The sequence below is a fragment of the Plectropomus leopardus genome, chromosome 1 (genome assembly GCF_008729295.1).
Source record: "Plectropomus leopardus isolate mb chromosome 1, YSFRI_Pleo_2.0, whole genome shotgun sequence".
Taxonomy (NCBI): Eukaryota; Metazoa; Chordata; class Actinopteri; order Perciformes; family Serranidae; genus Plectropomus; species Plectropomus leopardus.
Genome location: NC_056463.1, coordinates 7,654,201 through 7,669,453, shown reverse-complemented (window position 1 = coordinate 7,669,453; position 15,253 = coordinate 7,654,201). Strand labels below are relative to the sequence as shown.

General features: G+C 39.8%; 1 protein-coding gene across 1 annotated transcript; it reads left to right on the top strand.

Annotated features, from left to right (window-relative positions):
* Nucleotides 1-603: 603 nt before the first annotated feature.
* Nucleotides 604-8,066, top strand: LOC121943817 (secretory phospholipase A2 receptor-like). Its single transcript, XM_042487440.1, has 5 exons — nucleotides 604-749; nucleotides 2,568-2,807; nucleotides 3,255-3,478; nucleotides 4,596-4,924; nucleotides 7,875-8,066. Exons 1-5 carry the CDS (start codon nucleotides 604-606, stop codon nucleotides 8,064-8,066), a joined length of 1,131 nt encoding a protein of 376 aa, XP_042343374.1.
* Nucleotides 8,067-15,253: the final 7,187 nt, after the last annotated feature.

Here is a 15,253-nt window from a genome sequence, read left to right as displayed (position 1 = left end):
AAAAAAAACACATGCAATATAGGTGTGGCCCCATTTTATATAGTAGCAGGAAGCTGCCCGGAGTCTCTTGGTCAAAACACATCTAAATGTTTCAGGTCTGCAGGTAAATCTCTGCTTCATTTGCCAAAAGTCAAATGGCTTCTAGAGACGGAGCGAGTAGTTGATTTAAGCGTTGTCTGCTAGTCAAATGATTGATCTGATAGGACGAACTCGGAGTAGTAAGATGTTCAGCTGGATGTTGGACGCTCATCGAGCAGCACCAAGTGTTTTTGCACCGAGCACGTCGCAGCAGAAGAATCTGCAGAACGACACAAAAACGGGTAAGAACACAGGCTGAACACATGCTGTTGATTGTTGATGAAGGTTTTACTTGACTTAGAGTCATTTAGTGTTTTCAAATGGTCTTTGGCAGCAATCTGCCATTATTTGTCTACAAAGAATGTCTCGTCATGTGTCTGGTATGTAAATATTCTTTAAAAAACTGCCAAAGATATTTAGCAAGTCACCTGCTGAGAATTTTATTTATTTTGTTCTTACTACAAACAATAACACAGCATGTTTCAATGAGATGTTTTCCTGAACTACAGAATTCTGATAATAAGGATGAAGAGCGACCTCTTGGGACCCTTCCTCCTCCTCCTCTTCCTCATCAGCAGTACCGTCACTGGACTGGGATCAGTGGTGACGAAACAGTACTCGTACATGCAAAGTCATTCGACCTGGCAGAGCGCTCAAAGCTCCTGCAAGAGGTGAAGCAATTATTTTCAAAAAATCACCAATAACTATTTGAATTTGTGGTGGGATTATACAAAGCAAGGCTTAAATGCAACACTATAAATATCAGAGAATGAAAGCTAGATAGATTAAACAAAACATCACTTGTCACAAAACAATTCAGTGTAATAGCTTTCATCATCCCTTAGCTTTTTTTTTAGTGCCCTCATTGGGTCGAAATTTTAACTTGTCCAATTCTCTGTTTTGTTTAAACCAATGGCATCCCATCAGCCTCGGCTGTATTTGCTCATGTTGAACTAAGCAGCAACCCCTAAGGCTGAAAATGAAGCCAGTGAGGAAAACAAAACTGCAGTTCCTCTAATGGCAACTTGTTGCTGCCTCAAAGAGCGCGTGAATCTCTGCAGACCGCCATGTTAAAAAGCCCAACATGTTTACAGCAGAAGTAAACATTATTACAGCCTGGTACAACAAAAACATGTAATACTTTTTTTTATTACTCACTCATTTACATTTTATAAAGGCCCAAGTGACTCCTGTCTGCGAGTCAGCGCTACAGTCTGAGTCAGATCCACCCATGTCCAAATATGGTCACTTCTGGCTCCAAAAAACTAAGATGGCGGCAGCTGAAGTGCCGACTTCAAGGCTTAAAAATGGCTATCCACGAACCAGTATGTGACATCACAGTAACTACGTCCATTATTACTTATCAAATACCGACGCTAGGTCAGACTGTGACGCTGTGGGTCGTCCACCAACGTCAGGTCTGGATGGCCAGGCAGTGTCCGTTCAAAATAAACTTTAATTTTCACAGTAATTGTACAATTTCTTTTTTTTTTTCATTTTTTATCCCAGGCTGTAAGCATGTTTCTGCTGCAAAGTTGGGCAGTTTCATGTATGTGGGGGTCACTTCTACATTAGCTTAATCTTTTAGCCTCACAGGTTTCTACTCGAACTTGGACTCTCTGCTTTGTGTAGAATTTCTCACTCTTTATGCTGCAGTAGTTGCTCAGACCAAAAAAGATTTTGCGCGTCTCTTACTGAAGCCTGCTATACACTGTGCTATTTTGGGCCGTCTCCGATGACCAATGTGAAAAAAACGTGGTGATATCTACGGCTCTGAAACGATGGTCCTATGTTGCACAGTGGGAGAGCTTCAAGGATGGCTGTTGTCACAGTCTTGTGATCAAAGATAGGGATGAGCATCTCATTGTGTGACTGCTGTTACGACCTACGTCTACATATCGACCGATAGAAATGCAGCATGAAACCAGGCACCAATAGATGCTAATAAACAGTTACGCTGTCGTTGCTAAATTGGCGTGCCAAGTTGGCCTCTTTTCTCAAATCACGACTGCATCAACATTCTCCTCCCCATCCTCTTCTTCAGACTTTTTTGGACACGTAAATACCACTGTAATGAGAGCCCGATCCATGTTTGTTTACATTTTACCACATCAGTAGCACAGATGGATAATGCACACTGATCACATTTTGATTTTGCGTATTGACGTCAATAAATATACGTCATAGCCTGTGATTCAGTAAGCATGGTCATTTTACAGTCTGCATACATCAAACTTGATGTTGCACCCTAGTTTATTAGATGTTGCACAGCTTGCACTGTACTTATAAGATTGCTAAAATTGAAGTCTGCAGGAGGCTTTAAGTTAAAGGGTGCCTCTGTGCATCAGTATCTGACGCCAAAGGCCACTAGCCAAGTGTCTGTATTTGATGTGTTGAGAGTGAGCATTTACTGTTATTAGTATTTTTTTGTTTTTAAGCACTTGTATCCTGATAAATCTTAATTTTTATATATTTTTTTGTACGACTAGCTCAACTTACAACAGTGACTTGGCCACCTTCTTCACGCAGTCAGATGAAGACCTGATCACTATGACGTACTATCATGCATGGATCGGCCTGCACCTAGTCACAAACAGCAACATATATTGGACTTGGACCTATTCGCCATATACTTACAGCTCCACCAACTACAACTACTTCTCCAGATGGGCATCAAGCGAGCCAGACACTGGCGAGAGCTGCGCTACCGTCTACTACACCAACAGACTGTAAGGGAGACTGTTCTTCCACCATGTTTCAGTCTTAGACAGTGTTTTTGAATGTTTAGAGGATTATATATTATTTATGGGACTATTCATTCCTTTATTAAGCTATTTCATGTGAATTAATCACAAAATCATAGAGATGTGCATTTTGTCACTGGGCAGCAACATGCATTCATGCTGCGTCCTGTATGAATTTATGATAAAATAATTTAAAGCTTTACTTAGTATGTGATTTCTACCTTTTTTTAAAGTGTTTCCCAAAAATCTAAAGCATGACTTGATTAACAGTACTGTAAGCTTTTTGTTTGTAGTAAATGGGCTAAAACATCAGAAACACTGGTATCCTCCTAACACGACTAACATCGTCAGCTTTAAACACCTTGAAATGTTTTTCTAATGAAAAGGACACATTTTTCCTTTAACATTTTTTGTTCATATTTCTCTTCAAAGGATTTATGGCCAGAGTTGTGGAGAATCTTTCTTCTTCTTTTGTCACAAACGCCAGTCCCAACAATTTGAATACATCTTTATACCACAGTCGAAGTCATGGACTGATGCCCGGGAGCACTGCCAGAGTGACTTTGATGATCTGGCAACTTTTGAAGGCATGTCCAACCTGAACTCAGTTGTCAATCAACAGGACTTTCCGGTCTGGATTGGGCTGCACAGAGATGGTAAGACCGATTTGCATTTATGAACTACTGATATGTATTCAGTCCAGAAAATGGTCCATTGGTGATTTATTTTTCTTAGATTGGACCAGATATGTTAAGTCAATTTCTCAAGCAAAAGTATCTTCAACATCCCTCCATTACTCACAGCGGTTCCAAATATTATTCTGTTGCTTTGTAACAACAATTACACATCGAGAGACAAAAATTAAATCCTACAGAAATTGCTACAGACACAGGCAACCATCATACAACAGCCATGAACCACTTAAAGGGATTATTCAGATTTTTGGACTGGGGTTGTATGAGGTACTTATCCGTAGTAAATGTATCACATACAGTAGATGTCAGTCAACACACCCCCAGTTTGGAGAAGCAGACTGCAGTCAGCAGTGTACTGCTGTGGATAGGAGTCAGCAACAAAACATATTTTAGTCAGCCAAAAAAGTCCCACCTTAAAAAGTCAATATCAGTTTAAGTGTATGCTATATCTTGAGTATTTACGCCACTTTACTTCACCAGGCAGACAGTCTTATCCAATGTGAAAGCTGTTAATGGCTTTCGTCTACGATCTCATCGAAGCCACATTGGCCATTGGCAGAAACAGTGATTTTAGCTCGCGGAAAGTCACACAGTAAAACAAACAAAATAACTGTTTGAGGCAGCTGTAGACGGCATCTCCTGGATTCAACTGCGTTAACATTGTTTTCTGCAGAATGACAGTATATGTGAGGGCTTGCTTCTCCAAACTGGGAGCGTGCTGAATATATTTTGGGATAAGCACCCCAAACAACCCCAGTTCAAAAAAATCTGAACTCTCCCTCTAATGACTTGAAGCCAGATGCTTTAACTTCCATCACAATGAAAAACCTTGAAGGCACAGCTTGTTAAGAGCTGAGCATGTACAGCCGCTACAATCTCCCTATAAGATGGACAGAGTGAAGGATGCCAAAACAAAGTTATTCTACATCTTCAAACATGTAGAAAACAGTAAACTCCCCACTAGGTTTTTTTGCTTCTGTTTTCTGGCTCAGTACAGTTCAACCCCTGTCTTTAGTAGACTTTCTGAAGACAGTTAACAGGCAGACTTTCACCTCAAGTTTCCAAATCTGTTCTTCAGGATTAACATGGAAGTGGAGCTCAGGACTGTCGGAGTACACAAATTGGGCACCGAATGAGCCAACAAACAACAACGGCGATTGTGTGGCCATCACCTCCACCGGGAAAAAGATGCACACCCAAAACTGCAACGCCCTGTTTCCCTATGTCTGCTTCAGGGACAACCTGGTCCTGGTGAAGGAGAACAAGACGTGGGAAGAGGCGCTGGAGCACTGCAGAGCCCTGCAGCCACCCGACCAGTCCAGCCTTCGTTACGAGCTGGTCAGCGTGCAGCCTGGAGAAGACCACAACTTCGTGATAAACAAGGTCAAGGAGGCCGACACTGAGGAGGTGGGTTCATGTTCGATGATGTAAGAAATGCTGAGATCTTTTTAAAGGTGGCATGTATTAAGATGCAAAAAGTGGAAAGCAATCTCCACCAACTGCTGATAATTTGGAGGGAAATTTAAATATTCTTGTTTTTTGTGGTCAAGTTTACAAAAAAAAGACTCTTTTTCAACAGCAAACATAGTGTAAGGCAGTGAAACTCAATTTATAATCCGTGGACCAAATCTAAGCTCCGATTGGATGGCAGGTCCCTCCAGACATTTTCTGATTCACAATAAAAATAAAGTGATTCACACTGTGAATTGTTTTGTATTTTTAGTATAAATAAGATGCCAGAATACATAAAACAGCATCAAAATGGAGCTTCTTTATAAAAAAATAAAGTGCCAGTGGAGGATCCCTGCACCACCTAACAGAGGTCTTAGCTAAATTCTATAAATGTCCTGAAATCCTTAACATGTCCTGAGATCTTAAAAATGTCCTGAAATCCTAAATTTGTCCTGAAATCTGAGAAATGTCCTAAAATTCTAAACAGGTTTTGAAATCCTAGAAATGTCAGGAAATACTAGAAACATCCCAAAATCCTAGATATGTTCTAAAATCTTAGAAATGTCCTGAAAATCCTAGAAACATCCTAAAATCCTAGAGGCATGTACGGGACTGCTGTGAGTGGCCCCTGGCCTCCTGTCATTTTGCAAAAGTGGCCCTCAAACAAAGCAAGTTGAGTATCCCTGATGTAAGGTTTCAGGTTCTGTGCATAATCTTTCTTTGTTTTCTACCTTGAGATGTATTCCCCCTCTGACACTGCACCTTTAATTAATGAGCAAAGTACAGACTTGGCACACAAAATCGTTAAGTTGAACATCTGAAATTATTGATGCGATATGTATGAAAGTTAAAGGGTTTAACTTTTTAGGGTATTAAAAACACTCCATCTCCTGGCTCGCTGTCTACACCTACCAGCAGACGGACTCTCCCGGGAATGCTAATGAACACGTTTCCCTTCCACTATAAAACTTAATGCTCTGTAACGTTTCCATTTTACATTTAATGAAACAATATAAAGATTAGATTGAATATAAAGAGCAGAACCTGCATTACGCAATATTTTTACTGGAGTGTATTCAAGCATGTGTTAGCTAAGAGGTCGAGTGACTCCTGGAGAGCTCCCCAGTCCTTCATGTGGCCAAAACTTAGACAGAAACGCAACCTGTCACTCTTATATTCATTAAATGTTCAGTAACTTAGAGTAAAACCAGCGCGTTATTGGACTGTTAGAGGAAACAAAGGGAAGCATTCAAACTCAGCATAGAAAGACCCCAAAAACAGTCAAAATCAGGACCCTCGGGCTGTGAGAGTACACACCCAGAAACCACAGAAGAAGGGAAGCTGTAAGCATTTGCTCTTTGTGTTTATACAACAAAACATGTGCTTAGTTGCGTCCCACACCACCTCAGCAAGTGATCGGATTAGAAATGCATCAACTGAGATGCTTGTTGACGCCTAATCAGGGTGTGTGAGATGCACCAGGCTTTTAACTAACTGCAGTGTAAACCCATCCGTGGCAAAATTTGACACTGAGAGCAACTGATATAAATAGCGAGATGGTTCGTGGCTGGCCAGAGGTGAATGGGTCAAACAAAACTGTACTTTCATCCAGGATATTATCTTTCATATCCCATGTGGAACCGAAAGTCAAGGTTATTTTGACATAACGTTATGCAACTTGCGTACGGTCATCACACACTGACGATACTCATTTGATGTATTTAGTCCCGTTAGGTAATGAGACAAAGGTAGCTATGTTAACCCAAAACATGATCTTTTTTCTAAACTCTGTTTTTTTTTGCCCAAAGTTGAATTGTTAACAACATTAATCAAGTTTAACAGTGTTTCATCTGTGTGTCACACAAGGCTGGTTTCCACTACAGATTGGTGCAAAACTTAAGCGATATTTTCAAAGTGAGGATAAAACACAATTGCGACACACTTTTCCATTGAGTGAAGTTATTCGACAACTTCTCTCTTGAAAACATTCAAAGAAGCACGACAATAGATGTTCAAGACATAAGCAGGTTTATTTATCTTGCAGCCACCACACTAGCTGACATTATTTCCAATCGAAGGTGACGTAGGCGTGTTATGTGAGTGATAATGACAATGACAAAGCAAGTCCCTTATACATGGGAGCGGACAGGTATGTGGGATTTCTGGGAGGTGATGGTCTACGATTTCACAGAGGAACTGTGGATCTAAAACTTCCAGATGATCCACTCAACTTTTGAAGTTATGTGATGCAGTAACACCTTTTGTAGCACCTGCTGCATCATGCCTGAGGGAGTCAGTTCCTACTGACAAGTGCACAGCTACAACATTATGTGACCAATAAAAGTGAAAGAAGTTTTTCCATTTTAGTGTTGCGAAATTTGGCTTTTTTTGAATCGCCTGAAAACCACCCCATGCAAGCGTAAAAACATTTTTGCGAAAAACAGGGATATTTTTTTCCGAAATTGGCTTTGTTGGTTAGTCGTATTTTATGTTTGCAATTTCAATTTGCGCAATTTGAGGGTTACCCCGCTTAAACCTGCTTACAGGTGTACTTAAGTTTACTCTGCTATGAGCTGCTATGAGTTGCACAGGGGCATGACAAAGCGTCGATATTTTAAAGCCGGGGAATGCGATTGGGTTGCAGCTTGCATCTGCTCATTGGCATCTCTCTTTCCCACTACTCACTAGAACAGCCCATAAACTTTACATTGAGATTACATCATGCACATAAAAATAGTTTCTCTAGGGATGTACTAAAATTAAACCTTAAAGAAAACAAATCGTACAAAGAGTTATAATTGATGTTATTAACAGTTTTAAAGACGTCTCTTTAATGATGGTAGTCCTCAGGGAAAATGGTTTGAGAATAGCAGGTGGAGGTTAATTAGTTGTTTCCTCTCTTTAGGTGTGGGCGGGCCTCCGTTTCCTGGCCGGTCATTGGTTCTGGGTGAACGAGGCAGATATGTTGTACTCCAACCTGCCCGACTGCCCCTCCGCGGGGCAGCACTGCGGAGTCTTATCCAAGAACGATACGGGCAGTGCGGAGATCACAGACTGCTCTGAGAGAAGGAACTTCCTGTGTTACAGCACATACTGACATCATTCACACCATCTGCTTTAGCGGTTTATGTTGATACACAGCTTCTTTAGATGGTAAACACCTGTGTAGACTTCTAATACATCAATGGTATATGTATCATACTAAGGAATAACTTTGCAAGCTTTAAGATACACTTTGACTCAGTATCTAATAAATGCATCATTCCTACTTTCTCTTAGTCATGTATCAGCTCAGTAAAAGTCTTTAAAACCAACTGATCTACTATCATTTCAAAAAGTAATCTAAAAGGTAACTCTACTTTTTTTTTTTTTTTAATTCAATAAAATTAATTATAATTAAAATGTAGGTGACTTTACAGACATTGGCAAAGTGACTATTGGTGTGATGCTAGTTAGTCAACCCAAATATTTAAAAAAAAAAAAGCACATTTTCTCTTTTTTGGTGGACTTTTTTTATATTTCATGTAAATTTAAACTCAAAAAACTAAACTAAATTCCATTCACTGCCATTGTATTGTGGTGGCATACCTTAAAGAAGACATCTTTCAGCACATAAAACCAAAACTGCAAGGCTGAGTACCACTACAAAGTATAATACTATAATATCAGTTTGTAATACATGACGATGCTCCTGATAATGGAAAAAAAAGCTAAAAACAAGAAATTTGTCACATTAACCAGCATTTACAAAAATGAAAGTTTTCATCAGTGTAATGTTAATGTTTTCACTAATGTAATAATACGAATAGAAAAACATTATTTTCACCCCGTTTTCATATCCAAAGTGTAAATAATTCAGCTTCGTCAGTGAACATTGGCGTCTGAATAAACAGCAATTACAGAAAAATTGGAACAAAAGAAAGTTTTATCCTTTTAATCTATTGCTTAGGTGTGTTGGTGTCGTCACATATCTCCCAAACAGCCTGAAAATACACAGTTTTAAATGGCGTTTGCTCACAATACGAGAAGACGTGCCATACTTGCCAATATTTTGTCTGTCAGGTTTTACAAATAAGTGATGACCACCAACATTTAAAATTAATCCAGTTTTAAATTTTAGGTAGTGCTAGTGTCTGAGTGCTTGTAGCATGGGAGAGCTAACTTATTTCAGATGCAAATCATACAAACTGTTCACACTTTAGCTTTTTGTAATATTTTGTACTGATTGTAGTTTGTGGTTGTTACTGTTGGTTTGCCTGCGATGATAGTTACACTTCTGTTTACATAGACAACATTAATATCATAAACTGATGCTTTAACAAAAACTAGAGCCTGTTTCACTTTTTTTACGTGGCCACTCTGCTCTTTTCACACTGTTCAGCTGAGCGTCGATGGATGAAATGATTAATAGTGAAGCGGGCTGCTCCAAAAACACGTCCATAACTCACTGTGAACCACGTCCATGTTGTAATGGAAACACTGGAGATGAAACTGATTCCTGTCACTGATCAGAGTGTTGCTGTGCAGAGAAACATACTCTCTGTAAATCACTGAAGTCAGCTGGAAGAGTATCAGCGTTGGCCGACACACACGCTCACTCTCACACACACATATGGCATGTCCAGCATAACAGAAGCGTCAGTGTGCTCAGCAGCTGAAGGGAGTACTGTCCTGCTGTCTCCGGAGTGACCAACGAGATAATTCTAGTTTTAGAAACAGATAAAAATGAAATAAAAACAGGATATCTGGACGGTATTAAAAGCTCTGAGCGCCAGTCCTGAACATTAACAGCTAATCCCTCACTGTGTTTAATGAAGCTGGCAGCTACTCAGTCACGAATGTTTCACAGATGTGTCATGTACTCGTTATGAGCGAGCGATGGAAACCTTTCCAGGAAGGCAGAGTTGTAGAAACCCAGTCTCACTCTGAATCTGTGTGTGTGTGTGTGTGTGTGTGTGTGTGTGTCTCTCAGAATTGCATGTTAGCTTTATTTAAAACCCAATACATACAATACTTAATGCAAAACTATTGAGTGTTAATGATTATATTTCTTCCTCTGTATTGTTGGGATTATTTTCATCACCACACCTGGCTCTACAAATATTGCAAATGTATCTATTTATTGGGAGGCTTTGTTTAATTTTTTTAGGTAGTGTATAAAATATATCCATTACATCTTATTGATGTTAAGAGGAGGGTTTGAAAGTATTTGTCTGGCTTCTCTCTCAATGTAGATTTGGGATTAGTGTGGCGAGCATAGTTTGTTCTAAAGGAGCTTAACGAAGCAGGAATTTTGGTATGATATATTTAAAGAGTTTTTTGAGCTACTCGAATGAATGAATGAATGAATTACTTTATTTCGAACCAAAAATGAAAACATATTATAAACAAGGAAACAAAACAAAAGTACAGTGTCCAAAAAGGAGGGGGTTGAAGTAAAACTTTTTCTAAACCTTTTTCACTTTTTTCTTTTATCTCATATACTATGTCAACAAATTCCCAAACTTATTTACAACTAGTGTACAAACAACCATCCCAAGTTTACTTACCACCCAACTGAATAAATGAATAACTATCCCAGGTTTATTTACGGTGTTACAAAATGAATATAAACACCTCTAACGCAATCTTTAGTCATCCATATGTATTAATGTTCATGCTTTGTTTCAAGCATCTTTTGGTTATGAATAATTAAGCTGATGTCATTGCAGATTGATCTAATGAGCATCTGTTTGTCTTTCAGTGAGCAGGTCCGGTTTCTCTGGTCTCCAGGTGACGTGCGGTTCGATGCTCAGGAGGTGACTTTCTCTGACAGGCTGCTGACACACTGAAAAACATACTCTCGCCCTCTCACGTGCTTGCATCATGACGTGGGAATGTTCTCCCAAAACTCTGGGTTTGACCAGAAGAAGGTGTTTTTTTTGTTTTTGAGCTCAGCGGCAAACTTAACAGAGATCTGATAAAACTTGAAATCTGAACTTGGACCCTCCAGCTGGCTCGGAAACAGTGATGACCTTTAGCATACGCTGCTCCGCGTAGGATGTTGTGGATGTATTGTCAGCAGCAGAGAAGCCGTAGCTGTCCATTCATTTGTTTAGAAGTTACATTTTAGTTTAATTGTAATAGTATTTAGGGATTTGAAGCGGAGAAATGTTGAAGTTTAGTGTCAAGGGGAGATTAAATGGATGAGAAGTTAAGCTGAAAATTGATTAAGTGGTTGACGGAGCTGACATGACTCATTCTTGCCTTGACCTTTGGAAGAGTTGATGTCAGAGTTTTGTTTTGTTTGTTGGTGCAGGCACATACAGACAGTGAAGTCAACAGCTGTGACCCAACAGAAAACCTCAGGCCACATTCTGGTCCTAAATCGCTCAGATCGTCAGAGGAAGAAACCAAACATCCCAGTCACTCTGGCATTCTTGAAATTTATTGCAGAAGAATTACTGAACATATGAGCTCACCATGTGTTCTTCTTCATTTTTACTTAACAAATGATGGATGGAAGCAAGACTGAAGGCCCAGACACACCAAACTGATGTAAAAAAAAAAAATGTTATAATTGACTTGTTTGCTTTACTCCCTTCCGTTCCTCGTCTCATGCACTGAGCTCAACCGTCGTTTTGAGTAATTTAATTCAGCGATGAGCTCCACTGGATACGACGTCAGTTAAACATACCAAATTGGCTAAAAAGCAGCCGACAATGCTCAACTAGTGCAGACAGTGTGGGATACACTTGAAAAACTTGTGACAGATGCTCACCGATGACCTGGACTGACAATCAATCATTGTTTTGGTGTGTCAGGGTCCTATAAGTCTGCAGCCATTCTAGCAGCCCTTTGAGGCTGCAAACATCCATCCATTTTCATCTCCCTCTCTCCTCCTTGGGGATCTTAAGGCCCCCAGGCCAGATAAGATATATCATCCCTCCAGCATGTTGTCCCAACTGGTTGTGCTCAGAAAACGCTTAGAAGGCACTCAGAAAGCATCCCAATCAGATGCCCAAACTATCTTAACCGGCCCTTTTTGACATGAAGGAGAAGCAGCTTATCGCCAAGCTCCCTCTGGATGTCTGAGCTCATTTATACTCGGCCTTATATGTAGAGATGGAGACGGTTGGAGCCTTCTGTCTGTTTTCTGAGAGCTCACATATGCAGACAAAAGTGAGCATATCACTGTAGATAGTAGGTGGTAGTGTGGAGTAGTTCAAGCAAGACAGAACCATAGAAGACTAAAAAGAAAATTAATTCAGTGAAATAAGTAAAAAAAGAAAAAATCTTCAACTAAATAAGGGGATGTGTATAGTGGCCACAGAAACCTTCGCTGTCTGCAATGCTGCCTCCGTTATAATATAATTTCCTGCTCCAACCTCGCCTCATTTGTTATTTTGTGAAACTATTGACTCTGCTCTCTAGTGCCATTTATTGGATGTATTAATGAGAACTTGAAGGGCCTATGGAAGTATGAAGGCTGTGACATTTACAACATTTGAAATATGTGTATCTATTTTCATTTGTAAAGGGAGTATAAATGAGCCTTTAGGCTGAGCCCAGTCACCCTGTGATGACTGATGATGATGATGAGTGTTGCCAAATGGCTCCTAACACAAAATACAGCTGAGGGTGATGGGCAGGCCATTCGTTTTAAAGGTATTTAAACCAAAGTTTTGGACAAATTGAAATTGACCTGATAGTGGCACTAGATGTAAAGTCAGAAGATATCCAAAGTTATTACAATTCATCGTAAGGAGAACATGATTGTCCACTTCAACTTTCATGGTAATCCATCCAATGGTTGTGTAGACATTTCACTGAGAACCATAAATATAAACCTCATAGTGGCACCAGAAGAAAAGACGGGATCAACAAAATCAGACAGATTCAGCATCTGGGAACCGTGAATATCTGCACAGATGTTTGCACAAATCCATCCAGTAGATGTGGAGATAAACACTGGAAAAATTAAAACGTTAATCTGCTGGCGCTTGAGGAAAGACAAGAGTTTACCAAAGTCATTAGGCTTCATTGACTGGGCACAATAATGATCTTTGCCAAATGTAACGGCAATCCCACTGCACTTTACTGACAGACCGACAAAACAGCGTTCCCATCCACGGGGCTGAAAGGAAAGTGAATACAAACAACGTTAACTCAAAGCCGCTCCTGGGCTCTTTAGATCAGTGACCCTTTTTGTACTTTACACCCACACAGCAGTTTTTATTTCCACCTTATGTTGAAACAAAGATGGCCTTCCACCAAGTGATCTCTTATTTTCCTGTAACAGATTTAATGACAGCCCGTGTACATCCGAGCATCAATCACTTGTTGAGCTGAACAAAGACGTTGCACTCCTGAGGCAGTGTTTCCTTTCCAAGCTGTGAACCATCTCCAAGAAGCTCCATCAACTTTAACTTTCTCGGATTAGCTCTTGAATGCTCTTCCTTGACGTCACTCACTTTGAATCCCTTCCCTCATCTGTCTGGATCAGACTGGCAGCGGCTGCTTTCCTGCTCGTGACGGCGTCTTTTTGGGACAGCTGGCAACGTTTACCTCAGTGAGGGAGACTGATGGGCTGTTTTGACTCAGAGGGGGGAACAGAGCTGCAACCTTCAGGCCCAAACTCAGGTGGAAGTTCTCAAATTGTACAGGAAACTTATTAAATAGTAACATGCCTGTCAACTTAACTGTGATTAAATGTTAAATTGCACAATGGATACAATGCAAAGGCAGCATGGAAACATACAAAGTGAGTGGAAAGAGTGAAAAGGGCAGGTTCACTCCAGGTGACCTGAACTGAGGAGACACATCTGCTCACATTGAGAATGTTTTAACTCACAGTGAAAAATTTTAATGACATGACAAAGTTTTAAGACAACATTTTATTAGATAGAGGTCAATTTTAAATGAATAATTCCCAAATTTACATATTTGTAAAGGAAAATTTTATTGATGAATTCATTTAAGCATGTCGTCACTACCAACAGGGGGCGCCAAAGTAAAATATTTTGAAAATCTTATGACGTTTAAAGGCGTATTGGGGAGTATTTGTCCATTAGTTGTGCTGTGGAGCAATATTTATACTGTAAATTGGTCCCGACTGTAAAAGGAGTTGGTTAGATTGCTTAGGAATTGGAGTTCTGCAGTCTTTTACCTACACCTTGTAGTTCGCTGTCAAACCTCAATGCCAGATACACCGTTTTCTCCGACTGCTTCACAATAGAGGCCCCCAGTCTTTCACATTCAGTGTAAAGCAGCAGCAGTGGGACATATGTGGATTGCATTAGCAGTAACTTAATACAGGTGTGATATGACTGCAAGAGAGTGAACAGTAGCAGTGAGACTTTTATTTACTGATTTACTTACATGCTTTGTCTCCTTGTGTTAGTAAAAGGTCATTTAAATCCAGTGTAACAACGGCAGATTCTGCCACTGAAGGCTGAGCCCAGTCACCCCATCATAGCTGATGATGATGAGCCTGGCTGATTGGCTCTGAACATGAAGTACAGCTGAGGGTGATGGGAGGGCCATTAGTTTTGCAGGTGTTATTCCTGTTGTATGTAGCTGCACAAACTGATTAATATTTCTGAATATGTCATTTATCACATGAAAATAGGATAAAGTGGACTGGCAGGAACCACTTGTGCCATTGTGCTTCTTTGCGTCAAAATAGGATTTTTTTCACACAGCCTCCCTCTTTTATTCTTTCAACCACTTTTTTTAAAATGTTGCATGAAAGTTGCTGCGTAATTTGTGCATATCCAAAAACCTGCTAATATCTAAGTCTTCAATGATGTTTTAAAGCAGGTGTGTTTCTCCTTACATCCAGGAATGTAGGCTTTTCTTTTGTGCATGCATTTCTACCACACAGCCTTGCAAACTGTTGACCCACTAGTTTGTGTACAATCGATTCAAGACAATGCACATGGCTGACTGTGTCACAGACGGTGGTAAAAACCCCAACTGAAATGCATATTTTGAAAAATGCTCTGGATAATATCCCACATGCATTTATCAAAAAATGTCATGTTTGGAAAAAGGCCTTATTTGGAATACCAAAAAGAATATGCTGTGTAGAGGACCTGCATCAAATTTCAGAATATTGTCATATTCAGAATCATAGTGGAATATTAGTGTGCATGTAAACATAGTCAATGGCATGAAATTACACTGCATTACATGCATGCGTTGTCATCTTGTGTGTGTGAAGGCAATTTTGAATCCAGTGCAGAAATGGTGGACAAGCGCACTATAAATATCATTTATTATTATTATTATTATTATTATTAT

Bases quoted from the DNA above. Each gene is read 5' to 3' on its own strand.
- LOC121943817 (XM_042487440.1), top strand. From the start codon at position 604: ATGAAGAGCGACCTCTTGGGACCCTTCCTCCTCCTCCTCTTCCTCATC. The intron at 2,808-3,254 runs GTAAGGGAGACT...TTCTCTTCAAAG, and splicing joins GTCTACTACACCAACAGACT to GATTTATGGCCAGAGTTGTG. The intron at 4,925-7,874 runs GTGGGTTCATGT...TCCTCTCTTTAG, and splicing joins AGGAGGCCGACACTGAGGAG to GTGTGGGCGGGCCTCCGTTT.